Raw genomic sequence first — 26,484 nt, forward strand, 5'->3', positions numbered from 1 at the left:
ACTTACCGTAGGCGTTATTTTATTTTCTGATTTGTTAAAATTATTAGAAATAAATAATAACCTTTGTTCCAATCATTCCAAAATTCATTTTAAAATTTTTAAATTCTTACAAAAAAATCTATTAAAAGTTTTTTAATTACAAAATTAACAAAAAATAATTACTTTCGTATTTTATTGTGTCTACTATTTATAGCCAGCTCAGATTTATCCATGGCCAGGAGTCCCAGTAAAACATTTTTAAAATTTTTTTATTTCTAAAGAAAAAAAAAAATTTATTTAGAGCATGGACCGCATTTCCCCTACTCGTTAAAGATGATATCTCCATACGTTGGTCCTTTTTTCTCGTCGATGAAACTATACAGCGTCGTAATAATATCATTTGATTTTTTTGTAAACTGCTCTTTAATTCGTAATTTCAAACATGTGTTAACATAAAAAATGTACATGGAAAAAAGGTATTCTTATACATAACATCGAGCTTATTAAAATACCATCAATGCAAAGTATATACGAATAAAACAAACGAATTATGTACATATTTAAAAGTAATAACAAAACTAGTCATACGCGTATAATTAACTTTTTACACAATAATATACACATTTATGCACAGATTTAATGCTTATCGTAACGAAGTAATAATATTTTTTGATTTCCCGTGCTATATATTATATCACCGTTGGTCGGATCGCGTTGGCTGAGGATCGTGAAACAAAAAATGATAACCGATGATAACTTTATTTTTGTTCACACCATTCAAGAAATACACCCAATCATCGGAATGAAACACGAATTCAATCGGAATGGCTGTGCACATTTTTGTTTTTCTTCCACCACGCGGACAGCGAAAAGAATAAAATCGCTTCGTCATCATATTATACGTATTAAGGTACTGCAGATTATTTACAATTCGAGTGAAACACACCGCACCTCAAGAGAGGGGGAGCTAAAGCTTTGGCACTCGTTTTTCGAAACAAAAAAAAAGTACCACGGACAAGCTCAAACGGGACCCCTATTCCGCTGTAACGTTTGAACCGCGTCATCGAGCACCGATCCATTGGCGTTGGCGCCGGTCAACCGACTCGACTCGTCCACGGTGTCTGTCGTCGGCAGCACGTGGTTGTTATTGGCTGTGGGGGTCGTGGGAGCGTCGTCGAGGGCCGGCTCTACGGCGGAGCTGGTGCAGGCGTTGCCGTTGCTACCGCCGGCTGGTCTGCTGTATAATCTGAAAGGTAATACAGGCTTCAATAAATTATTTTTTTATTGGTTAGGTATCCGCGCGCTGGAGTAACCCCGGACCCCCCCGTTGCAGGGCAGCCACCGGCCTCGGCCTGTATTACCTTATGCTCTCGGTGCGGGAGCGGGGCGCCCAGTGGGCGTAGTAGTGCTGACCGGTGCCGAGGCTCCGGGCGGTTCGCCAGCGCGAGTAGTGGTGGCCCACGGCGTTTCGCACCTCGCTGTTCAGGAAACAGTAGAACAACACCACCAGCAGACCCTGCCAACGTTTTTCGGTCTCTTTTAATCATGACATTTTTTTTTTTCTCCATCGTTCGCAGTGTCTTTTAACAATGAACATCGCGACAAGTTGTCGATCCACCGGCATACAGTTTCAACTCACATCTTCGTTCATGATATTATACGAATCTTTCACATTTTTCTATCCTGGTTTTCCGGGCTGTATTCAAAGTTGTTTATGTATCTTTACATCTAAAGTTACTTTGTAAACCACCTAATGGTAACCTGCACTCAAGTATTTTTCGCCCTTTTTTTAGCTCACCTAATTACTCCCACGTCTCAATAAACCTAATATAGTAACACTGCTTATTGATGATGTTAACACGAATATAATCCACCCCCTGGTATGTTTTTCGCATAAATTTTCAATTAACGATACCTATAGGTTAAAATCTACATTAAAGGAAAAAAAAAAAAAAACAAAAATCATGCCCGAATCGTAAATTAAAAACTTGACAATGTCTTGCACCTTTCCATTTATTATTGTTGTTATCATTTTTGATTTTTGCGACAATTTATGTTGTTAGCCTTCTGGGTGAGCGATTTATGCTTCAACTCGCGCGTATATATACAATATCGGTCACGTGATTTTCGATTCATCGGTAATCCAAGTCGAGTATCCGAGCTGACGTTAAATAGTCTGATAGGGAAAAAGAAAAAAAAAAAAAAGCAATCTGTACATCACAGTGGGTGCAGAGTGGCATGATATCGACACCCAACGCTCGAGGGGGAAAAGGCTACACACGGTACTTATAAGACAGTCGCTCATCAGAGTGAGGTCACGAAATCTCAAAGGGTCTTTCATATCTCGCATGAAGAAGGTGCTTTACGACGTCTGATGTCTACTGTCGGGTACCACTATCTCCACCGTATATGTATATACAACAGTATGCTATACTTGAACTGACGCTGGACGTTTCGATCCACTCCCTTTTTTTTGTGTATAAATATAATAATAGTACCCAATATACCCAAGTTTGTCTTTTCATCCCTATACCTCGTCGTGGTAAATATCCCTCCCCTTTTTTTTCTCGCCCAAATTTCACTTTGCACGTGCACCAAAATATACTTTTTCACATTTTTCCCTACAGAGACACAAATACATCGGAGGATAACGAGGAAAAGCAAAAAAAAGAAAGAAAAACACCGTTACCCGTCTTTTGTAAAGAAAAAAAAAAAAAAAAAAAAAAAAAGGTTCGTTCAATCTTCCAATAGCAACGAAACAAGCTTTCATTCCAATAATAACTTTGATTACAGGGGGAATAACAGTATGTGGTTAACCATATATATACTGCAGTCCCACGGCAATCAAAGTGTACACACTTGCGAACATATATATAGTTACAGGGAAGGAGCTGTGTGTGTACGTATACATGTATAGTAGTTATTGCGGAGTGTAAAAAGAGATAGAAGAGAGAGAGAGAGAGAGAGAGAAAGAAGCATATAAACATCATAGGTGTACCTGGGACGAGAGCAACACGGCCCTGGCGTAGGTGAACGCGTTGGCGACTTGTTCCTCTGGCGGGCCATACATGACCAACATGTACGTGACCCCGAGGAGGGGTATCAGCACCAGCAGAGCCTTGGCCGCTTTGCGGTACTGCTGGGTCTCCGCGTTGTTCGCCGAGCGCAGCTTCGTTATCAGCACCTGCGCGAATTGCATCTCAATTAACAAAAAAACAAAAAAAAAGAGGAAAAGATGCTCTACCAACCCCCTCTCACACGCGCGATAAACCTTTGTACCCTGCTTTGAAAGCTCATTAAAACAACCGACTCTGACTCCACCCTCGTGCGATCCCATTAAAATGTCCGTAACTCCCCTACCCCTCCCTTATAAATATAGGGACCCCAAAGCAGGTCAATTAATTTAAGCGGATAAACGTGCGCGTGACGCGTGAAAAAAGGAAAAAAAGGAGGAAAGGAAACAAAAGAGAGCTATGTCAAGCTCGGAGCGCACCGTCATTGTATCATCATCATCTACGCTATAGCTTGTATAGACGCGACTCACCCACATTATCCTGGTGAGAAAAATGACGTTCATGCTGAGGACGACGAGCGCCGGTGCCTGATAGAGCCAATCAATCGGACGGTGCACCATCCACGGGCAGTGCTGCGATAAAGCTGCCTCCTGTAGGGGCAGAACAAACTCCATACATATGGAACAAAGACCGGCGCTGATGCGTATGTGTGTGTAGGTGGTGGCGATAATAAGGGATCGTTTGCTTCTTCTTCCCACTTTTTTTTTTTTTTTTTTTTTTTACTGCTATCTGTACAACTAGACTCTCTTGTTCTATTGCGCGTAGGAAAAAAAAAAAAAAAAAAAAAAATCAGAGGATTGGTTTGGTACGGGGGTGTTGGGAGTTAACGCGTAGACACAAGCTTTTGTTGACGAAAAGCTTGAAAAATGATTGTTTTTTTTTTGTTTTCTTCTTTGTTTCTACATTGGAATTTGTCGTACCTGAGTCCCCGGAGTTTCCAGACTACCCCAAGTGGCTTTGGCTGTTCCCCAAATGACCGTCACTACGAACGGCAGACCTGTAAATTTCATGCTGTCAGATTATACGATTGTACACACGCACGTTAAACACGTACCCCAGCCGATGAATAGGCACAGCTTCAGTTTGATGTTGTCGCCGGAGAAGGTCTTCACTACCAGTAAGTACAGGTACAAACCTGTTTGGGAGACAAAAGATTTTTTGATACGTGGATAACGTGACGTTCAAAGGGATTAATTAAATTGTTGTCCCAGTTACCTTCGATGAACATCCAAAAAAAGTTGGTCAACTGGAAGTAGTGGTACAAAACGTAGAAAGCTACGCACAGGAGTTGGTTCGTGCGAAAGAATAACTACAAGATTCGTGTGTTATTTTCATGTGTTTCCGTATACAAATATCAACTTCAAATAGATTATACATATAGTGGATTGTAATCGGTACCTGATACGCGCTCATTATGATCCACAGGGCGTCCGCCAAAATGTAAGTGATCATTAAATTCTTGTGTATCGTGTTTCGAAGGCATTTTAGTTCCCTGCGAAAATTGGCTCCATTAAATTTTTGAAAAAAAAACGTTTATTTTTTAAACTTCAAAGAAGTTTCTTGCAAAATTTTCATTCGTAACTATCGTATTTTTAATTGTATTCGAGGTATCAATTATTTACTCAAAACGTACTTTTTTAAAGAGAGTCTTGTGCTTTTCTAGTCATGCGATGAGAAAAAAAACACTCTCTCGCATAAGCGTACGTGTCATGATTAATTTCTCGATAAAGACGAGGCTATGGTTTTTTTAATTTCGCCATAGTGTTTTGAATAAAATCATTATATTATAATTTTTTTTTTCTTTTTTTTTTCTTTATACAACTCCCTTAAAGCTTAGCGCAACACGTACTTTTTAACAATTCACTGCATTAATTTTTGGGTTTTCACGCAACATCTTTGTTAAACAACGCCGTTATGTGTAAAGGGCGTACTTTTGACCCGAGTAAAAAAACAAAAAAAAAAAAAACCTGTTTAAGAAAGAGAAAGCCCTTTGCAATTCCGTTCGATAATCTTCGTCAAACAAACGTATAACGGCGCTCTCCGCGTAAAGTAAGGGGGGGGGGAGGAAGGGGCGCGACCTAGTACGCTTCGGTCGACGATTGGAAAATTAAAAAAAAAAAAAAAAAACGACTCGGCATCGATAGCGCAAACACGCGTACCTGTAGGACAAGTATATACTGACGCCGATGATGAGAAACAGGAGGGAGATGCTGTAGCCGATGAAGTACAGGAACGTCATCATCACGACTCCGGACTCGGTCTCCGGCGTTATGAGCTTCACTTCCGTGCATCTCGTGTAGTCAGCCGACGACCACGTGCCGTTCGAGAAACATAGGCGGCTTGCGTTTTCTGTAAACAGAATTATTATTGTTGTTATTATTATTATTTTTTTTTTTCAATAAAACTTTATACAATTGTAGATTAAAAAAAAAATTACCGTACAAGAGCGCAGGAAAGAAAAAAACTATTCAACCATTTTTTTTTCTCTCGAAGTATTCATATCAAGAGCAACCGTATAACACGTTACGGATGGTTAAATTGTGCGCGAAGCCATATACGAAATTTCCAATGGACGAGCAACGAAATTAATCAAATTCCAATTCAAAACGATATTAAAAGCATCGCTGCTGAAGCTCAATGATTTTGATTCCAATTTATGGTACATATACTCAACGGATGAAAAAACGAACGGACGTACGGCTAAAGTTTCACTCGAATTGCCGTGGTCAATCGACGGACGGAGGGGGGGGGGGCACGCTTTATCGAATTAGAAATTAAATCACGGCAATCGAACAGAAAGGGATTCTTGGTACAAGTATATACGTGCGCGTATTTTTTCTGACACCCAGAAAAATTGGATCACGGAAAATCAAATCTCTTTTAATTTTTCATCCAAACGGAGCTGATATGTATATCAGTTGGAAACCATTAGCTCGATGGTAACCGAATGAATCATCGATATACGCGTGTCTCCTTGAGCTTTTCGCTCCGCGGCGACCCAAATAGATTCATCTTCCGATAGAGTCGACCATCGCCCATCTATTTCTGTCACATGTACAGCGTGTACACTTATACACGTTATTGTCGATCTTCGAATACTACCCACCTTGTAAAGTACATAATATGTATATATGTCCACATGTACGCACATTATATACAGATAGGTATCTTGGACGGAAGGAAATTAAATCTGGGTGTCTTACACGCCGGGGTGTACGGGAGGCATATCCTGTCAGTGGTATCAAATTAACCCTGGAAACTAAGGGTACAGGATGTCGAAGGTATCGGCCATCCTAGGGATACGTGTATACGTGTAACGAGAAGGGGCAAAATTTGCAATCAACGCTGGGGTGCGCGTAAACGCAGCTGTTATTAAATAGTTAATGCGAGGAAGGAACCGATAGGAGAAGATGGTGGGTTGCGAAAAGGGATGATCAGCTTCCCTGTACTTATTACTGATAGAATATGTATATTATATCTGTAGATTTTTGATTCATCTGCATCTTTATTAAGCCGAGCTAGGAAGAACAATTTTTTGGACGGATGCAATGTAATTATTATTTTTTTTTTTTAAGATACAAACTACAAAAATCACGTTAATTTCGATAGAATTTGTATGGCCCTTTCGTCTTGTTTATTAAAAAAAAAAAAAAAAGTTACGATTATAATGCTTGGTCATACACATCATTATCGATACTTGGAACCCATCGTGTGTTGCTGAATTTCAAATTCGTCTCTCTACGTTACATCCACCCTTATACTCGGTAAATAATTTTTTAATTAAATATATACTGTGTTGAACCGTACGAGGCGATACTTTTAAGCTTAAATATGTAATTTAAATCCATAGTTAACATTTAAAATATATCGAGTACCAATGCCACAATACAAACAATCGACGTTTGGCACCTGGTAAGCTTGTAAAAAAGGTATAAGATGCTCATAAGAGTATTAGAAATAGATAGAGCACAAATATGTTCTGATTTCCCAAAATTATACTCCCGACAATGATACATTTATGAAAGAAAGACGGGATTTACATTAAGCTTACACGTAAAATAGCATCAGTTGTATGCTCGTGTATAAATCAAATAAAAAAAAAAAAAAAAAAATCTTGAACATTGAGCTTATATTCTGTACACGTATTCGCTTTCGTTTTCCAAATACGTGATCCAGGACACTTTTGGGGAGATTATGCACTTGAAGGAAAATAAACTATTTGATCGAATAGGTAAGATCACGCGTCTTGTTTGTATTCATAGTTCGCCAAGCCTCCAATTTTTGTGACTTATTATTATTGTGTGTCAAAAGTATTATTGTTCAAAACTGAAAGAAAGAGACAACTGTTTTTAAAAATTATGCTCCTCATTTTGTCAAAGAATCTCTTACTCGTATGTAATTAAAAATTAACAATTCAAGCCAAAAAGATTTACGCATATTATATCTGCTTTTGATTTGTATCGCGTCTGCATCACTGCATGGATAAGTATAATTACTCGCACAAATTATTTATCGACCGAACTCAAAGCACCAACGAAGAACAATCGATGTGAAAAATGTCAATTTACGTACTTGAATAAATCATCGTTTTTTTCAGCCAATTGACAAGTGTTGAAAACCAAAACAGCCAGTTGATAATGATCAGTGACAAATAACGCGAATGTCGAGTCGAGGAATTGACCTCGTGCTTCTCTCGGTATTCACACTCCCACCCTTCGAGTAAAATGTAACTGCCGCGATTTTTCATACTTCACTTACGGTCTGCTCGGAGATGTATCGTCAGAATGTTTATGTTGACATTAATTAATTAACTGAGCTGAATTATGCACCATCTCCCTTTGTCGGTAACAAAAAGAAACGTGGTTTTCAAAAATACCTTTACTGCAATGCATGTGGAAATGACCGAAGCCACGAGTAGTAGGCAGCTGATGGTTAATTTTCAGGAGCAGCTACATCGTGCGAGTAATGTAATTTTCCATCTCATTGGGGTACGCCTTACGGTGGAACGTGAAATACATATGGGTAAAACAGTAGAGACCTTTGCAAGTAGAAACAGTCAAGGTGTGATCAGACAGCGAAAAAAAAAAAAAAAAAAAATCAAACCGTCCCTTTTACCTGTGTACACACGCGTGTTATATCGGGATCAAAGCTCTCACGAGGCCATGAATTATTTACCCTGTGTACCCAGTTTACGCGTTGTACACGCAGAACACGACTTTCGTCCTACGTCAATATTTAACTCGTGTTTGGGATCGATTTCTACGTATGATAAATTTGTGGTTTCCCACAGAATCGTTGGTCGTGCCTTTTCAGACTCATTGCGGGTATATTTGTTAAGCCAATACTGATGCACGAAAAGTATCGAATTCGTCTTGCTCACTTGCTATTCACCGTATGTGCGCTGCTCGTGTATATATTTGGGTGGTTTTAATTAAAACGAAAATAAAAATGCCAAGTGGAATGAAAAATCCTCGGCTCCCCCTCCCCCGGAAAACGGCATTCCACTATCCCCTGCCGAGTATGCCCTTTATCAAACGAAACGTCAAAGAAAAATCTCCCCTCATTTGTAAGCAACGCCGCGGAGGGAGGGGGCGTATTTATCCGAGCCAACAACAAGAAACGGAAGAAAAAAAAAATACCCTCGAAAGTTGTGAAAAGACGGTAGTAAGGAAAAAAAAGAAAAAAAATGTTTGCAAAAGGCTTGGCTGAGAAAAACACGGTGATATTTCTTGCTTCAAACACAAAATTTTTTTTTTCCCCATTACGGAATTGTAAATAATACACTTTTTAAAATACTCGCGGATAAAGCTGTAATTAATACATGCTTCGTCCTTTTTATTTTATCCGCTTTTTGTTTAGTGCAAGGACACCTTTATTTCTCATCCCTTGGCCGCTGGATTTTAATTTTTTTTTTAAGCTTCTATTTTTTATCATCACAATTTACAAAGGGGAAAAACCGAGAAAGGCTATAAAGCGAAGAAAAAAAAAAAAAAGAGAACAGCTACACAAAACTGCGGGGGGACATTGAAAAAATATATATCGCGTAGGGGAAAAGAGATTAATGGCCGGGTGTACTACCGGATGTACCTCTATTTTCGTCCCCTTCGGATGACAGACAATTTTTTCGAAATTTACACAGTATTAGGCAAGAATTGTGGTTATAAATAGATTTTTTTCTAGATATTAATACGTTTCGATAAATTAAAAACTTTGAAAGCTTTCCGTATCGATTTCTCAATGTATTTCCCCTACAGAAATTTTTAACAGCCATACTTAGTAGTCGCATGAAAGTACACCTATCTTGTGCTACGAAGATTTTTTATGCTATGAGATTAAAGTAATGATCATTTTAATATTTGGCTGTAGAAGCTAAATAAAATTGTCTTTGACAGTTTCACTGCCGGAATTTTCAATGATTTCCTTAGTGCCCTTACAAAGAAAGTTTATAATGTATGCAAACTGTCACTTACTTAAAATCAACTTCCCAAGAAAACACGCTTTCGAAAAACAGCTAGGATTAAAAAAAACCAACCATTTGATAGTCTCGCACCAGCTTTTATTTTCCTTGAATCGATAATCCAAGGTTGGGCGCACGCAAAGTTTCCACTCGACTAACTAGAAAGAAAGGAAGACGATTGTCTCGGACTTGAAACAAAAAAGGCACCGAAACCTTCGACTTTGAATGCAAACGAGTCAGACCATAGCATCAGATCCTTCGTATGGTAATCCGCTCCACATCCGGACAACCAGTGGGAAAAACTTTTACTATTGTGCCAAATAATGTATTGAACGAATATCAATCATATGTGTTTCTACCATGTGCTCTGGAAACTCGTTACCATGGGAGGAAGCACTGGTAGGGATAATATCAACACTTGTCTATTCTACCTATATACCGCATAATATACGTCATTACTTTGTGGATAGTGAACCTGGATGAGTCCGGTTTAAATGCCTTGTAACTGTATAGTCAAGGAATCTGAAAAATTCAAATAAAGCAGGTGATGGACATAAACATGTCGTGGCTATGAATAAAAATGCGTCTTATATGTAGGTAAACATACACGTACGTCATCTACGTTATGCCATATTTATCACCTTGTGTCGTTGATAGTGAAAAAATACCCTGAATTATGTTGCAACAAAGTTTTGGTGGTCTGAAAAATGTAATTTTCCGAATCACAACTGCAGCCAAATAAAAATTATAATATCTGTATATGCACAATATATGTGTAAAAACACAGAGAGAAAGTTCATTCTTCCTCGTATCTGCTTCACCATACGTATACCCACACATAGATGAGGATCTCATCAAGTGACAATAAAGGCCACGCATCTTATGGCTTTTTTCATGGCGCACCTTCCTTTCCGTTCTCCACGCTATTATTGTTATCGTCGCCCATCTCGAGCTCTTCCTCTCTTATCGGGGAATTCTCTTGCTCCCTTTTGTTCTGAGGAAGTTGAGCGAACGTATATGAGGGCGCAAACGAGCTCGAATTAAGAACGGGCGATTAAAGTTTAGTGATTTTTTGCTCCCGATGGACAAGTGAAGGACTATTGATGGCGCTGTTTATTGGATTTATGGAGTGAATGTCCTTGCGGGTGCATTTTTCAGGGGGTGAGCCATTTTTACATTATTCACGTCATCATATTCAGGGTAGAGATGGTAAAATATGTGGGAGCCTTACGTATGGACAACTAAGTTTATCAACAATCAGATAATGTACCACTCGTAATTAATAATCAACGAAATGCCCCTTTATATACAATTCTTGTGTAGTTCATTATTTAAACTAAGGTGAGACAAGTAAGAACACAGTCTTCGAGCAAAAGTCCATTATGTAGTTGGATTGTAAATAGTAACTGCAGAAATAGAAATAAAAATTTCAAATATTTTTAACAGTAAACAGTTATAGCCCAAATAATTATGCGAATTCACAGCAATAAGTTGTAATTAGTACAATTAAATTTCAAATTTTTCGACTGTTTATCGGCTGCAGGAATTAAACATTTTATCTCCGTGACAAACAAATTTTTATGTACATACATAACATGTACAAAATGTACTGCTGACACACGTAAACAAAAGGATAATTTTTTATAGCGTCACGCGGTATTATATGGTGGCTCGAGTCAAGTCTACTTCGTGTTTGGAGTCAAAATCTTTTTCGTTTTTTTTTTCCCTCCTCGTTTCCATTGGAGAAGCAAACAAACATCAACAAGCCAACCCCAAACCAAACCCCGTCATAAATCTTATTTATCGCAACGCACCAAAGTCCGTATATCCATCGGTAGTCGAGCAGCACGCGAACTCCGTATTTTTGAGATTTTAACGTGATGTAAAACAAAAAAGCCATTTAGTACGAAAAACCACACTGGAATATAAAAAGTTGTAATGAATAACAACTTTATGTGTCAGCGAGTCGTTTCAGTAGATGATGTCCGTGAATGGTCAGACATATCAAGTTACACCATCTGTTATACTGTTCCATGTAGTAGACTTTTCCTTATTTTCCCACTTTCAATCCAATTCTGTACTTTACGTCTACTGTCAAAGTGACGGGTGGTGAGAAAAAAAAAAAAAAAAATTCAAAGTGCTCTTTTGTACACAATAAAAAAAAGGCTCGTACGAAAATTACACAGAGATTCGACCCCTCAAAGACTTAGGACAAACTCAGGTGAGTCTCTCGTAAAGGAAGGAATTCGAGTAAAATACGTTTATACCATATGAGGGTTGTATGGTCGATAGAGAGAACAGCAGAAGGGAATAAAGAGTGTAATATAGCAGGTGATATCCTCTGCTGCGACAATAGCTTTTTTTTTTCTTGTGAGCAAAGCGATAACGAAGAATGTATAGATACGTACTCGATTCTTTTCCAATTTCTCGCTCGCGTGTACGGCATTTCTTTCCCTCTCCTGTCCTTTTCACTCGCTTTTATACGGTACCGAATGTAAGGTCGAATGGATACAAGCTGGCGAAGGATCACGAGCATGGAATTCCCTCGAATGGGCTACCCCTAGCTTTGATTGTTTTTTTTTATTTTATTGTTTCATACTGTACACATTAGCATGTAATGGAAAACACAAGAGAAACATTTTTGATCATAGTGTACAAGTATTTCTATAAACTATAATTTTTTTCCTCTGTCTTCAAACTTTTGGGGGTTTCAACGAGCCGATACAGGTATACCTTGAAGACTATACTACTACTTGTCTTTTACAGTTTTATTTCATCAACACTTCAATACCTGTAAAGATATTGTAAGCCTGTAAGTTACATTACTCACGTTTAACAAGAAACTCAAACCTTCCTTATCTTTTTCTCTTAAGCCACTTGAGATACAGATATCAAAGGGAACTGGTAACTTCGGGTATACCTGCTTTTGAGCTCATTTTTCCCTTAAAAGCATCCAGCAATTGAAAAGTGCCAGTAATAAAAAAAGATTAAGCAGAAGAAGAAGTCAAAGTGCAGAAGCACTCGAACAAAATTATCAAGACTGATCCCGATGTACTTTTAGATGAGGTGATTCAATCATTAAAAATAGGGTACAGCTAAATGAAACAAAACTGTCCCCAAAGAGTCGTAAGGAGGAAAATAGGCGTTTATGTAACAAATAACAGAAAAACGAGAGGCACGTACATCCAAGAGATGAAGCTAATGCCACTGTAATGCTATTCAGGGAAGTAATCTTTGCAATGTGACTGCAGAGCAAGACCTTTGTCTCTTAATACATCCCATCCCTTGGAGGAAAGTGTATTCTAGCGCGTATACGCGCGTAGAATGAAATAATGGCTGTGCACCAACGCACGAACGCCTCTTGGGGACAAAGCTGTATTGCATCACTTGACTATACCCTCGGGAGCGATCGCGAGCTTTTTTCAACCCCGAAAGATGTACATCAACGAATTTCTTGACGATTTATTTATGTATTTTTGTTTTGTTTTTTTGTTCTTCCTCGAGCAGTGGAATAATAGTAAATAACAAACGGTTACATTTTTAACAAGATGACTGACGTATCAGAGAATTCGACCAAACACTTCAGCCAAACACTGAAATATCCATGATGGAAGGAAACAGGTAAGACTGTGCTCAAGAAAGCTAATCTGTCAAAAAAGAAAGAATTGTTGATACGCACTACTATTACCCGCTATTAGTACAGTACTCGATGGAAATTATTATAAAATTGACATTTATACAATTCATTTTTAAGAAAGTAACGCCATCATATTCTATAAAATATAAACATACACACAATGATTTGACAAGAGAAAATAATGCCAAGTGTTTAAAAGTTTAAGAAGCTGGTCTCTAGTTAACTAGAATTTTTTTACTCAACTCATTATTTCGCGAACCTCGACGTGCACTTAAAAAAAGGTCTTTTCTTTGAAAGCTGGCTCTTAAACGAGCAAATTATCTTCTCGTCACCTGATACAAGCGAGCGAGTGCACTTATCTCTAGAAAAAAATTTCCTTCTTTATTGCGAGTAGAACTAAATATGGGGGGAACGAAAAAAAGAAAGCTAGTAAACCAAAATCGGTCGATTGAGCAAACCTGAGCAGAGTAAAAAAAAAAAAAATTAACCAAAAGGAAGCGGTGCAAAGAATCAAGGAAAGAGCGGAGCAAGAGGCAAAAAGAAGAGGTGAGCAAAAGAGGCGCACTGAGGTAAAGAAAAGAAGTGGAGACGTCAGCTGGATAATTGAATTTACGAGCAGCAGGACGATAAATTAATTGGCAACAGTAGCGCACAGGACGTCAGCTGATATATGCTGCACTTGTGTCCTAATGCATCCATTCTCTAATCTCTACTCAAGTCCTAATATCTACGGGCAGCTCCTATTGCTCTTTCCAATCTCGTGTATACTTACATTGGTACTTGTATGCACATCCACAACAACAGCATTGTACATTAGCGAAATGCCAGAGAGAAAAGTTGAAGCAGAAATTAGTGCTCAACGCGTGCCTCGATTCCCCATGTACCTGATGTAAGTCGTATCATGCCATAATTGCACGTTTTAGATCCAACAACATTTTTCGTTTGTTCTCCACGTAACAACATGGATTGTGTCTCTTACAAGTGACAGACGGTGGATTATAATTTATACCGGCGACCCTTCAAACACAGCAATCACTTGGTGTTGAGAAAAATAAGTTGCGGCACATCGGTTGGCTAATAAATGAACGGGTCCTCGTGTTCGTGAGAAAATTATTACTTGCGTGTTCAATATGTTCTTAGGTATTCATAAACTGTTCGAAACGATTACATTTTGCTATTTTACGAAATCAAATATACACCATCGGCATTTAGAGTATAATTACTTATTTTCTGAGAATCGAAATATTACGTTACAATAGACTCTCCCTGATGGACAATACTTTTATATTTTTTACAAAAAATTATAATTATTGTATATTATTTAGAAAGTCAACCAAGAAAATTGTCCTTTGTTGATTTAATATTCACCAATGCAAAAAAGCTTTCGTTTTACCGAAAACACGATTTTGCGCTCGGCTCTCGAATCTCCAATCATTTTTTTCTTTTTTCTCTGCTTATAGATATAACAAAAAATAACAAGCCTCTAAAAAACTTCTGCTCTACAATGCGATAGAGTGTTAAAGACAAAAAAAGAGAACTTCTCGAGCGCCCAAGAGATTTTCCACTGATGCGATAAGGGATGGATGTACAGTTCGCAATGCGTCGGATTCCTTGGGCGTGTGTTTCGTGGCCGTGTAAGAGACACAAAAGCCGAGATGGATTATATTGGATTTGCGTCTGGACCGAAGTAATATATATATATACCTACTCACGGAGGTAAGAGATACAGAAAAAAGTTTTGTCGAGAGGAAAAAAGAGCTTATTCGGCCGAGTTGACAACGAGCTTTTTATGAGGTCGGCATACCTTACGTTGGAATGAATAACAAATACGTGGGAGAAACAACTGGTATGTCGTGAGATTCGCACGAGTTTTATTCTTCTTGTATTGTTTGGGCAGAAGAGTCGGATTTGGACGAGCTGAGCTTAAAAGCCAAGAAAAATATTCACAGATTCGAAAAGGAGATTACTTATTTTTTTCTTCTAGTTTCATGAATGAAAGTTTGTATGTTGTTTTTGTTTTTATACTTTGTTTAAGGAGTTTAGGATAAAAAAAGAGCATCAGGATCATTAATTCTCGAGTCAAAAGAGACCCTCATTAAATCCACGTACTTTTGCCGTGGATAAAATAAATGTCTTTCTCGTCACGACCTTTCCCGGCGTAGCAAAACTTTTCCTCGCATTTGAACTTGCGAGCGGTTCCTGTACAATATCCTCGAGGCATCCATGTCTTTTTCACCGTAAGTTTGCGATTTTTATTATAAAAGAAGATTTGGCTCATTGGATTTTTTGCTGCACAGCTCCGAAGACCATTGAAGTAAGAATCGAGGGTATTGTGAGCTACTTAAGTGGAAATGAGGATAAAGTGATGAAAAAGGATGAGAGTCTAATAAGATTACCCGGTAAGTACGTGAGTATAGTACCTATTGTCGAACGTAATTAGCTTTTTAGGGATATAGTCCTTTTTGTAAGATACTAGTGTACTCAATGTTGCGTCAATTATTTTTTAAAACTCTATCACGTATATTGTCTCGCAGCATATTAAACACCTTTATAAATCATACATGTTAATATGGATAAATTTTATTTAAAAATTTGGTAAATTTTAGTTGGTGTTTTATACAATTTGCACTTCCAATGAATACGGCGACTTGGGATCGATAGTGGATTGGAGTTACGAAAAATCTAAGTAATGAGTAAAGAAAATTGGTACCTACACGAATGTTGGTAGTAAAACTAAACTATAATTTTATAAAAACTAATGGTTTTTTTAATCTATATAAGTTGCATTTCTTAATCACTGCATATATTCAATGTCCATCCCAAGTATCGATAAACAAATGTCACCAGGAGCAATTCAATGCAATACAAATGTACATGAAACATAAATGGCAATAGAATATCCCAACAATTGATAAATTGGTCCGTTCGCAGCAGCTCAACTCTGTACACCTGCGTAATTGATAATATGTACGTGCAACCATATATTCCACATGGCCAATTAAGAGCATTTATTTAACAAACATACAGAGTCCATTCGGCGTTCCAATTAACTTCGATACAACAATCAATCATCCAATGTATCGACGGAATCTCATGTACAGTCCATGCGATTACCTCAATCGCGCCAACAAAAGTATATATACATACACAATATCCGAGCGCAAACAATATCCGACCGCGTAATGACAATTGCAAGCCAAGTCTTATTGCCCTCCACATACAGGTGATTCTCGAAAATAAATCCCACGAAACAAGTGATGGGTCCCATATCGTGTTCGATTGAAATTGAGCAAAAATAATCACCAACTTGATAGTGGGAGCTATTTCAAAAATGCGGATCGAATCGCCATGGATATTGTGTATATATGAATAGCAAAATGGGACAGAGAGAGAGAGAGAGAATGAGTGCGTAGGCGCACGAACAACGTATGCACTGCTCGTTAGAGCTCCCGGATGGAGGGAGCAAATTTATTCTCGCAGTAGAGGTCCCGGGGCTTTGCTACCTCGATTTTTCCACCAAACGCAAGTGCACTTGTGCGCAGTGTACATGAACTCTCGTGTAGGGTCTTCGGGAAACTGGAATTTACTGTCGCATGATTTTCAGGACTTCGAGGGGCTCTTACTCCCTCTCTTTTACGTGTACGTCGATGGGAGAGGTTCGAGGTTTTCGCAATGAGAGAACGAAAGACCCGAGCTTTCGGCACTTTTAAAGGTTTTAACGAGGCGGTTGATGAAAGGTCGTCGCGGGTGAGGAACACATCAAAGACGCGTCGCGAGTGAAATTACGCTTAAAGAAAACCTGAACCAGTTTTTTTTTTTATTTTTTTTTTTATTAATTCATTCCATCTTTCGTTTTATCGTTCTCGATTGGTGGACTACATGGCAAAAGATCATACGACACACTGTCATCAATTTCACTGAACCGAATAACGTTTATTTTGAAACAATTGTCCGAAAACATTTCCAGAATATACTTTTTGACTTGTAAGTCCATGCAGCTTTTCAACTCTCGGAATTGTTTCAAGTCCCACATACTTTTTCCGCTCATAAAATTAAAGATACAATGGAGCAAATTAAACATTGTTGCCGATGTGTATTTTAATTGCTGCGAATCGCAAAATCGCTTACATGTAGGAATTAAAATTAAATACCCGGATTTGCGGCTTTGAGGGTGCAGGTTTCGTCCCTTCGGTGTAACGAGCTTTAATCGTCGCGCGCGACGTGTGGGTGTCCGATGTTCGGCAAGTGACGTTCGAGTTTGTGGAAAACAACTTGCGGTTGCGGGGAAAACTCGAGTGCAAATAATGTAATCGCGCTTTGGACGAGACATACGAAAACGCTGTCGGATTCCATGCACCTGTTACTTTGATGAGGGTTTAATATACATGGCACGCAAACGAGACTAAGCAGGACATTTAATTATTAACTTATTCACCAACGGCTCCGAAGCCATCATATTGTATTGAAAATAATAAGTATTAGCTGGAGTATCCTAAGTATAACAACAATAATTCACTGAATGAAAATGTGACGGCACACAGCCGTGGTATTTGAACGACTTGAACCACTGAATTTTAACACCAGGTGGGTTTGTTTGCTCAAATAGACGAATTTCAATTCCAAGGCCTGCAACCACGCTGGCGTCTTTGTGTAATCACTTTCACGTTTGATTGAGTCGTAATTCGATGAATATAAAGTCATTTGATGGTGTGTAAGTAATAGTCGTAGTCACAATAAAATTGAATACTATTTTTCCTATAAGCCAACAACGATGAAAAATAAATGCGTGTAATAATACAGTGATATAGAATCATGTGGAAAAGGATCTTAATAAAGTCATAAAAATTTAAGTAGTGGCTGATCGTTTGAGCAACCATACATGTAAACGGTAGATAAATTTAACACGTAGGACAATAAAAATCAAAATCTGACTATGACCTAAGCCAACAAGGATAAAGAAAATTAATAAAGAAGCGATAAAGTTAGGCCAGAGGGAGAAAGAGCTTCCACTCGCGATTGGGTTCGAAAAAATTAACTGAACAGGAAAAGTCATTCAAGCTTGTAAAATCGAGAGAGCCAAGCCATATATATATATCGGGTAGAAAATAAGGCCCAACGCAATTGTACAGTATCTCCAAAATCAACAAGAAGCTGCGCACACGTGAGTGGCTCGCAGCTATGGTACCCAAAAGTTATAGATATAATCACGAGTGTACATGTGAGCGCATGATGTTCTGTGCCTCCTGAGGATGCACTGATATCACCCCTTTCCCGTTGCGGCTGTACAGTGTTCGGGCCCACGTCGAAATGCCCGAGCAAACAGTCGTCAATTCCTCAACGCAAACATCGTACACCAACCACTATACTTGCAACGTATATCCATCCAAGAGAGAGAACGGAATCATCAAGGCTCTTCCGTGTGACGTATGGGTCACTTGCGTATGATGCCTAGCGTGAGTCTATGATACTACGGTGTATGATAAATGGAGTAAAAAGTAAATTGGTACGTTTGATCATTTTACATGAGAGTTGAATAGAGAAATGTCATGAGTTATGGTAACATGATGGAAAGATACATTCTTTACCTTACAATTTAAGCTCGTCACTTTATTTAAAAAGTTCCGTCTTTACGTGGGTGATCGAACATACATGTGAAAACGTGTATAATCAGTCGAGTTTCAAAATTTTGTTAACTTTTATTTTTTAATCTTTTTTTGAGCTCAGAATAAATGCTTTCACAATAATTTATTTCATTTATAACGGGACAAATATGTTCGGACAGACATTTTTGAGGAAGAAATTAAATTTTAATCCAAGGAAAAAATGCATACTTTGGCATTATCGTGACATTTGGTTTTTTCGACATTGAAAAACTTTGTGTCCAAGTAAACCAAAAACTATATTTTTATAAAAATTTACAGAATATAGTATTAATTTTTTATTGTTGTTTCATGTTGAGTCACTGTTATAGTAATCTTTTTAATGTAATTAAACGACACAAATTTATTCCTATAGCTATCCCTTTCTCTGATCCTCTTTTTTTGTCACTTGAAAGCTTTTTGAGAAACCAAAAGTTAATTGATTGTTTTCAATTATCAAATACTAAATCGGGCGAATCCTCCTGAAGTTAAAACTCGCTTTTTCGCGTCTGCTGAAAAAGCCGAAAAGCCGAGCACAAAAAAGTGCGCGACACGATTTTCTTCGTATATGTGTGTAACGTCCACACAAGCAGGAAACGTGCAATGTGGGTACACAATATAATACATGTATAAGAAACGAAGGAAGGAAGAACTGCACTCGAAACGTATCTCGAGTCGAGAAAAGTAGGTAAAGCAGAGTCTAAGTAAGTATTCCGTTGCAGCACTGCCGAACGCGTAGATGCAGCGTCTGGGGAAGTTTAATGGGAACGCGATTGAGCCGAGGAATGCAATTTATCCCTTTGTCGGTCCAGTCCCTACTGTGTCTCTGATCATTATGTGCACGAGAGACGCCGCTTTGACAGAAAAGCTCCTCAGTGGGTGCCAAATGTAACCGGTTTTACAAAAAAAAAAAAAGAAAAGTCCCAACGAGCGATTGATTGGAGAGGTGATCTCGAGAAAATCGTCACGTCTTGGCAGTCGTAGAAATATTGAATATAGGAATATTTTTATTTACTTTCGATTAAAGATACTTGAAAAATCTAAAAATGTTCACTAAGATGGATATCAGAATTTTTTAGGAGCTGCGTGGATCAGCAAAAATTACTGTCGATGGTTTAGTACTATATAACACGTAAAAACGGACCACAAGACATAGGGAGTGATGAAAACATTGAGTATAGGTTAATATTGTACTCACGTCCTGTGTCGTAGCGTATCCCCTGGAGTTCGCTGAAACAGGGCTGGTGTGCGACGGAGCCGAGGCTCGCGTGGGGCCAGCAGAGCAGCTGGTCGTAGTAGGGCCGGCACCCATCGTGCCCCGTCTCGGCCTCCAACAGCCGGCACTTCTCCGACTCGTTCGTACCCCCAACCATCCTCTTCTTTTTTTTTTTTTTTTTTTTTTCACCCTTTGTTCATCTCATCATTTCCACGTACACTACGTGCAAACACTTCGTATTGGCTCCCTATATTATAAGGTCAGCTATTTCTTCCCCACCACGGAATACCTCATTTGTACTTTCTGTTTTTGGTACTATGTTGGTAGTTTGAAGGTATCGGATACTTGGGTTAATATAATTTTTCTTACCCTCTACTATTAAAAAAAAAAAAAAAAAAAAAAAGGAAAAACTAGTTGTGCTGACGCATAGTGTTTTTCATGAGTTTTCAGTTATTCTATGATTTTTTTTTGTCTCACTTGTTGGTAAAAACAAGAAAATCTCTCAAACTCATTTTTATTCACGTACTTCAGCACCGATTTCACGATACTCTGTACTTGAGCTTTTTCACTTTTTGGGTTCCAATATTCTTAAAGTTAGCACTTAACATCCCCACAGTAGTTCTAATCCTTCCGGATACATCTTACATCAGTCCACTCGAAATCGATTCTATATATAGACACCGATTTTTCACTTGGTTAAACGATTTCGATAGCTTTCCACTTGTATCTCCTCTTGATTCTGAGGGGCTCCTTCAGTGCACTAAAAACAGAAGTTAAAAATAATTGTGTCAATACCCGCGTGGTAGTGTCAAAATTGATTTTTTTTTTTTTTTTTTTTTTTTTTTTTTTTTTTTTTTTAGTTGCTGTACAGTTGAGATAAAATGAGATAAAAGTCACACGAAGTGGCTCAATTAATGTATACACTTGCTAATGATGCTGATTCAAAGTGTAATATATGTATGTTTACGCAAATGGACAACTTTAATTGAGGGGACGAAGCGAGAGTTTTTGTATTAATTAGTGGCAAGTGCAAGATACGCATGAGCTTGTACGAACAGAAAAAAAATTTGTTTCTTTTGAATTTATTACTTGCTTATGGCAGATTAGAGCTTTTGCGTGTTTTTTTTTTTTTTTTTTTTTTTTTATTATTACATAAGTTGGTGCGAGATAATGATGATGCATGTACACATACATATACACGTGTATAGTCTGTTTGTTATCTCTCGGGGTCCGTAAAATTTTTAGGCGTCTGTTGTTACAGCTGCTTCAAATAGTAGTTTAGATTAATGTCTACGTTTATGGGAAGAAAGGTAAACTTCCTATTTCGGTGTCGAATAAAATTATCCGGAGAGTATAAATAATACGTTTTCAATGGCACTCACGGAGTGTTTTTTCGAGTTTCTGATGAATAATTGCTTCGCCCTTGAGTCGTACTAGTCCATTTTGATTTTTTGAAAAAGCATAGGTACTTAATCGAAACTAGTACAGTAAATAAGGTGGGAAACAAAGTTTATTGAAATACAAATTTAATAGATAAACAAAATATATAAAAATGTGTTGAAATATTTGTAAACCATAAAAAAAGTAAAAATATGATATGCAAAAAAAAATGTACAAAAGAGACAAAAAATGACGGTGTAGTAGTGAAAAAAAGTAAAACAAATAATAAATGAACATGATGATATAAATTTGTTTTCTAAGCCATAAATGTTTGGTTCAACGCAACAGAATGGAGGTCCTCACGAGGATGTAACGTCAAAAAACAAACATGTCACTTCATGTACAAATGAGAACAAGAAACGATTAAATCCACGTGGCGTTTGCTCTTTGCCAATAAAAATCACATCCAATTGAAATTATCCTCGCCAACTGATACACACAATGCACCTACTGCGCGAAACATATTCCCAATGAACTACTGAATTTCCTTGAAATTTGGAGATCTGATGATGAAAAAAAAAAAAAAAAAAAAAAAAATGATTGAAACTTTACAACGTTTACTTATGCCGGCGGTGAGAAAACGAGCGAGTCAACAAAAAGCCGCAGCAACGCAGTTGTCGCGATGTCGACTCTTGAACAGCCGGTGGCTGTCTACTGGCGCGAGGAAACTCAGCTCCGCGTGTCTGCCGCTACTGTACACATCATCCTCGGCTCCACAGGCGAGGGGCACGAAGGGGGAGGGTGGGAGCATGCGCCCGAGACCCTCCACAGGTTGTTGGGGCCAAAATATACCCACACGCACATTCCCCTCATTCGTGGAGGATCGAGCTTTTTTTTCCCTTCGCATTTGGAAAGGAGTGGGTTATTGGCAGCCAGCCAAGACCATAGCAGTGTCATATTATATATAGGTGGAGCGAGTAAGGCACGACCTACTGGGGCTGGTAGGGAAAAAGTACTACAATTTTTTTTTCTTTTAGATTCAATGAAAATTGGTAAGTAGTGCGATGGTGTGACGTAATAACAAGTGCTTGTTGTCTTGGAAAAACAGTATCGCGGGTGTACTACTTATTAGTATAAAGTCATGTCGGAGAGGCGATTTTGTTGAGCCAAAGTAATGGAATTTAAGAAGGTTGTGCTCCGCAAGTAATTGAGTAACTTAATGTAGCAGCTCAGATATTGAGCGAGTGGCTAGAGGGTACGCGATAATCGATCCTACGATTTTTCGCTTGTCCGCCAGTATCGTTAAACTGTAACTATTTCAAAGCTGTTACGCCCTAATTGTTATTGCGAAATTAAGAAAGAAATATCTCATCACACTGACGGAAAAAAATCAAACAAATTTTCGTCAATCGATGATAGTTAATGAATCTCATTTCATGTGGTACCTACATTGAAAAACAAGTTACTTTACTTATATCTTTTCGTAAAAGTACTTCTTATTTGTGCTAGACATATCACGGCAATCTCTCCTTATCGTGTGATGTACAGTTTCATATCTTCAATATTGCGTTACTGATTACAAGTAGGGTACTACAAGCGTCCCAAACGTGATTTTTGAATACTGCACAACTTTCGGGAGTAAAAAAAAATGTCTAGCTTGAGGTTTATTGACGTAAAGCTCAGAAGTTTGTACATACATCATGTACAATGTTTTAAAGGATGGCTGGAAGCTGTAGATAAGATCTTGCCATGGAAAAGTTTTCAGTCGTAAAAATCCCTCGAGTGGATCGCTTGGACGAATGCGCATGGAACTTTCAAAAGAATAACGCAGCACGTTGTATTTATGCTCTTTTCATCTTGTCTACAAACCAACAAGTTATTCATACCGCACAGTACCCGTTCGCTCATTCGATGCTGGGAAATTTTACTTTTTCCCCCGAGACGGCGAGACTATTTTTTTTTTCCTCCTCTTCTTCTTCTCCGTTTGAGCTTGCATGTATACCTGCACTTTGCGCGAGTTACATCGAGAAATGATACGAGAACGAGGAAATCTCGAGAAAACTGGGGCTCATTGATAAACCGAGAAATTTACGAGCCCCGACAAACATACATTCTCTACATGTGTACATGATGTCGCTGTTGAATTAATTTAATTCCGATAAGAGCCAAAATGAAGCCCTTCGTTTTTGGGATGGATTGCATCTCGTTCTCTGATTACGAGATTATTGAAGGAAAAAAGCAAAAAAGCAAACAAAAGCAAAATAATTCAATTAAAACCTCTGAGTGTTATTTTCGTTCGTCTTCGTAAATCTTTTTTTTTTTTTTTTTTCTGTCCAAACCGATTTGTTTACCGGCAGCGTTTGAGGAAGAAGTAAAGGCCGAGCTTTTATCTTTATTTTCCTTGGCAAAATCCCCGAGTCGTTAATATCGAGTTTGGCGCCTCGAATTTGTTACCATTTGGGTGTTGAAAAAAAAAAAAAAAAAAAAAAAAAACACACTTAGCAATAAAAATTAATACAAGTTTCGAAGCTCGAAAACACCAACCTGCGTAGCACAAACATGTCACGATTTTCTCACGATATCGCCAAACCTGCCCAAACGATACGTCACACACACGCGCGCTCGCGCCTTGTCGCGGAATAGATGAAAAATGATCTTTCGAAAAGAACAGAGAGGGAATTAGCTGGGAGGAGAAAAAAAATAAAATATGAAGCGGCAGCGAGAAAATTGAATGCGTAACGCCTAACGCCGCGCGTGGAAAACCGAGGAGCATATACGTATACACGTATAGCTATAAAAAGTCCAAACGTGCTCTCATCGCCGCCACGTTTATACGCGTCCCGTACGTACACGTGCGTATGTGAAGATGACATGGGAGTATACTGAATTGAGATTGATGTGTTTGGTGCTCTTTGCTTTTTTTTTGTTACGAGGATACGAGGCGAAAAACACCCCAAAGTGCTTTCGATTTCCGTGCCGATGTTTATTATTTGTGAGCTGAAGGTGACGTTTTACAAATGTGGCATTAATTCCGAAATTACAGTCACTCCTCTTCTGCGATGCTGATGGTGATGTATTTTAGCGTGGACTTTCAAAGTGATTAGCATATTATACATCGAGCTACGAAAATCAACGAGTGGCCACTGGATTAAGCGCACTCGAGTATAGGGCTTTGGAGTTGGCAGGTTTACTACCCGTATATTATAGTGTACAGGTATCGGGCGAGGTATGATAAGAACTACACCTATATGTAAAAAATTAGTTGATCGATCGATTCGTTCATTGAAAATTGAGTGTCGGTTTAATATTCCTTTAACTTGATTTACAGAAACAATTGCAACGATACCAGTTGAGACTGAATTATACAGCGACTCTGGATTACAAGGTCTCTGTTGGTTTATCCGTATGGATCGATATTTATTGTGTATTAAATATACACAAATCGAACACTACAAATTTTCAGTGAGTTGGGACAACACCGAATTTGTGAGCAACGTCTCGATACTACAGCGTGATTCCGTCGAACTGGTTCGGCAAAATCAATAAACACAATGTTGACTGTAAATCCAAGTATGCTGAAATGCACGTTTAAAGCGTTTCTTCTTTAAAAAAAAAAAAAAAAAAAAAAAATCAAATCAACTTTATATAAAATGCAAAGTTCTTCCAAAGAAAAAGCAAAATCTTACAAACGTTCGGAACTCGTAAAAGCGTTTGATTGAAAACCAGTCCGTCGTATTTACAACCGTACCCACAAGTTCCAAATACCCGCTCGCATGAGCAAATGTTATCGTTTCATTAGGGGGGGGGGGTAATAATTCCTGATCCGTTCGCCTCTGCGGCTCAACGAATGGAAAATGTTGGAGCGCCTCCTTCCCCTTTCATTTTGCACAAGTACGCGTCAACGAACAAACTGTCGCGCGGTGTACTATACGTACAGAGAGTTCAAAAGTCATTTACGAGCCGGGAATGAGCTGTGGGACATATGAATCCATACTCGGTGCAACGGGGAAGGAGGCGTTGGTTCTTTCGACGCTTGCGCAAGAAATTTATTTCTAAAGTCTACGGAAATACACCGAGATAAGATAAGTTCATTACAATTTTAGTTGTCACATATGTTTCAACGAGGTTGGCGTCTTCTTCTTTTCCGTGCGAGTTCTCCTGCTACGCTTCAGTGATCGTGGGAACTTTTTCTCCTACACTCGTATACGCATGGATATATACCTACTGTACCTACACGTCGTAAATACACTCGTGCTCAAAGTTAGAGCGTTGAACGTGCACCTATTTATACATGTAAGTCGAAACATCTCAATTTTTCTTCTTCAACTCGCTCACTAAGTAGGTATACTTGGTGCTGAAAAATGTTTCAGCTGCTACGTTTTCGTGTGTACGTGCCACGAGTGACAGGCATTTTTTCTCAATTCTCTCTTGCATCGGGAAATCAGTTTGTATTTTTTTTTTCTCCTTTTCTAAACTATCCTCAAACTCGACTTTATGCTGTCGATACGAAAACCAACAATACGCGCCTGTGTTTAGTTTTCACAGATAATATCATCATTGAGTACATATTGTGCTTAATGATATTCTCAATATGCGTCCACAACGCACATTTGACACTTTTATTCAAAATTGTTTACAACAAAGATTCGTACGAATTAGCTCTTATGTACCTACCACATGTGTATATATAAACAAACAAACAAGCACAAAGTTATAATCATTTTAGTTCGGCAAATGCTGTCCACGTATATACGAGCAAATACCACGTACCGAGTGTCCTTTCAAATAAAGTATATGTCGCACATATACGTATAATCAAGTGGCATATTCCAGGTAAACTTGCGATCAATGGCAAGTTATGTACGCACTTGCATGTGCGCGAGTATCCACACAGTGAAAAGTAGGTTTTATTATTCAAACGAGTACTTATTCATATTTAAGGGAAGAAGATTACTCACTTTGTACACACTATTTATGTATTTATACCGAAACACATTATGCGTTTGTCAAAATCCGTCATCCATTTGTCAACACCACAGATGCAGGAATTTAAGTGGGTCGTATATGTTATCGAGACAAGTATCAGCTGAGTTTTATCATCA

The 26,484-nt window shown here is 38.3% G+C and overlaps 1 protein-coding gene across 1 annotated transcript in view; it reads right to left on the bottom strand.

Moving 5' to 3' along the window:
• Window positions 1–999: 999 nt before the first annotated feature.
• The window catches only part of Dh44-R1 (Diuretic hormone 44 receptor 1), a 51,523-nt gene continuing 26,038 nt past the window's right edge, over window positions 1,000–26,484 (bottom strand). Inside the window, exons 2-10 of the mRNA XM_089592640.1 lie at window positions 5,213–5,402; window positions 4,452–4,545; window positions 4,269–4,362; window positions 4,108–4,188; window positions 3,974–4,050; window positions 3,524–3,643; window positions 2,978–3,163; window positions 1,341–1,495; window positions 1,000–1,225 (exon numbers count right to left, since the gene is read on the bottom strand). Coding sequence (XP_089448766.1) covers window positions 1,000–1,225; window positions 1,341–1,495; window positions 2,978–3,163; window positions 3,524–3,643; window positions 3,974–4,050; window positions 4,108–4,188; window positions 4,269–4,362; window positions 4,452–4,545; window positions 5,213–5,402 — 1,223 coding nt within the window. The remainder of the gene's footprint in view (window positions 1,226–1,340; window positions 1,496–2,977; window positions 3,164–3,523; window positions 3,644–3,973; window positions 4,051–4,107; window positions 4,189–4,268; window positions 4,363–4,451; window positions 4,546–5,212; window positions 5,403–26,484) is intronic.

This window comes from Copidosoma floridanum, unplaced genomic scaffold (genome assembly GCF_036245765.1).
Source record: "Copidosoma floridanum isolate Cflo_tuat_1 unplaced genomic scaffold, Cflo_Japanese_pri ptg000019l, whole genome shotgun sequence".
Lineage (NCBI taxonomy): Eukaryota > Metazoa > Arthropoda > Insecta > Hymenoptera > Encyrtidae > Copidosoma > Copidosoma floridanum.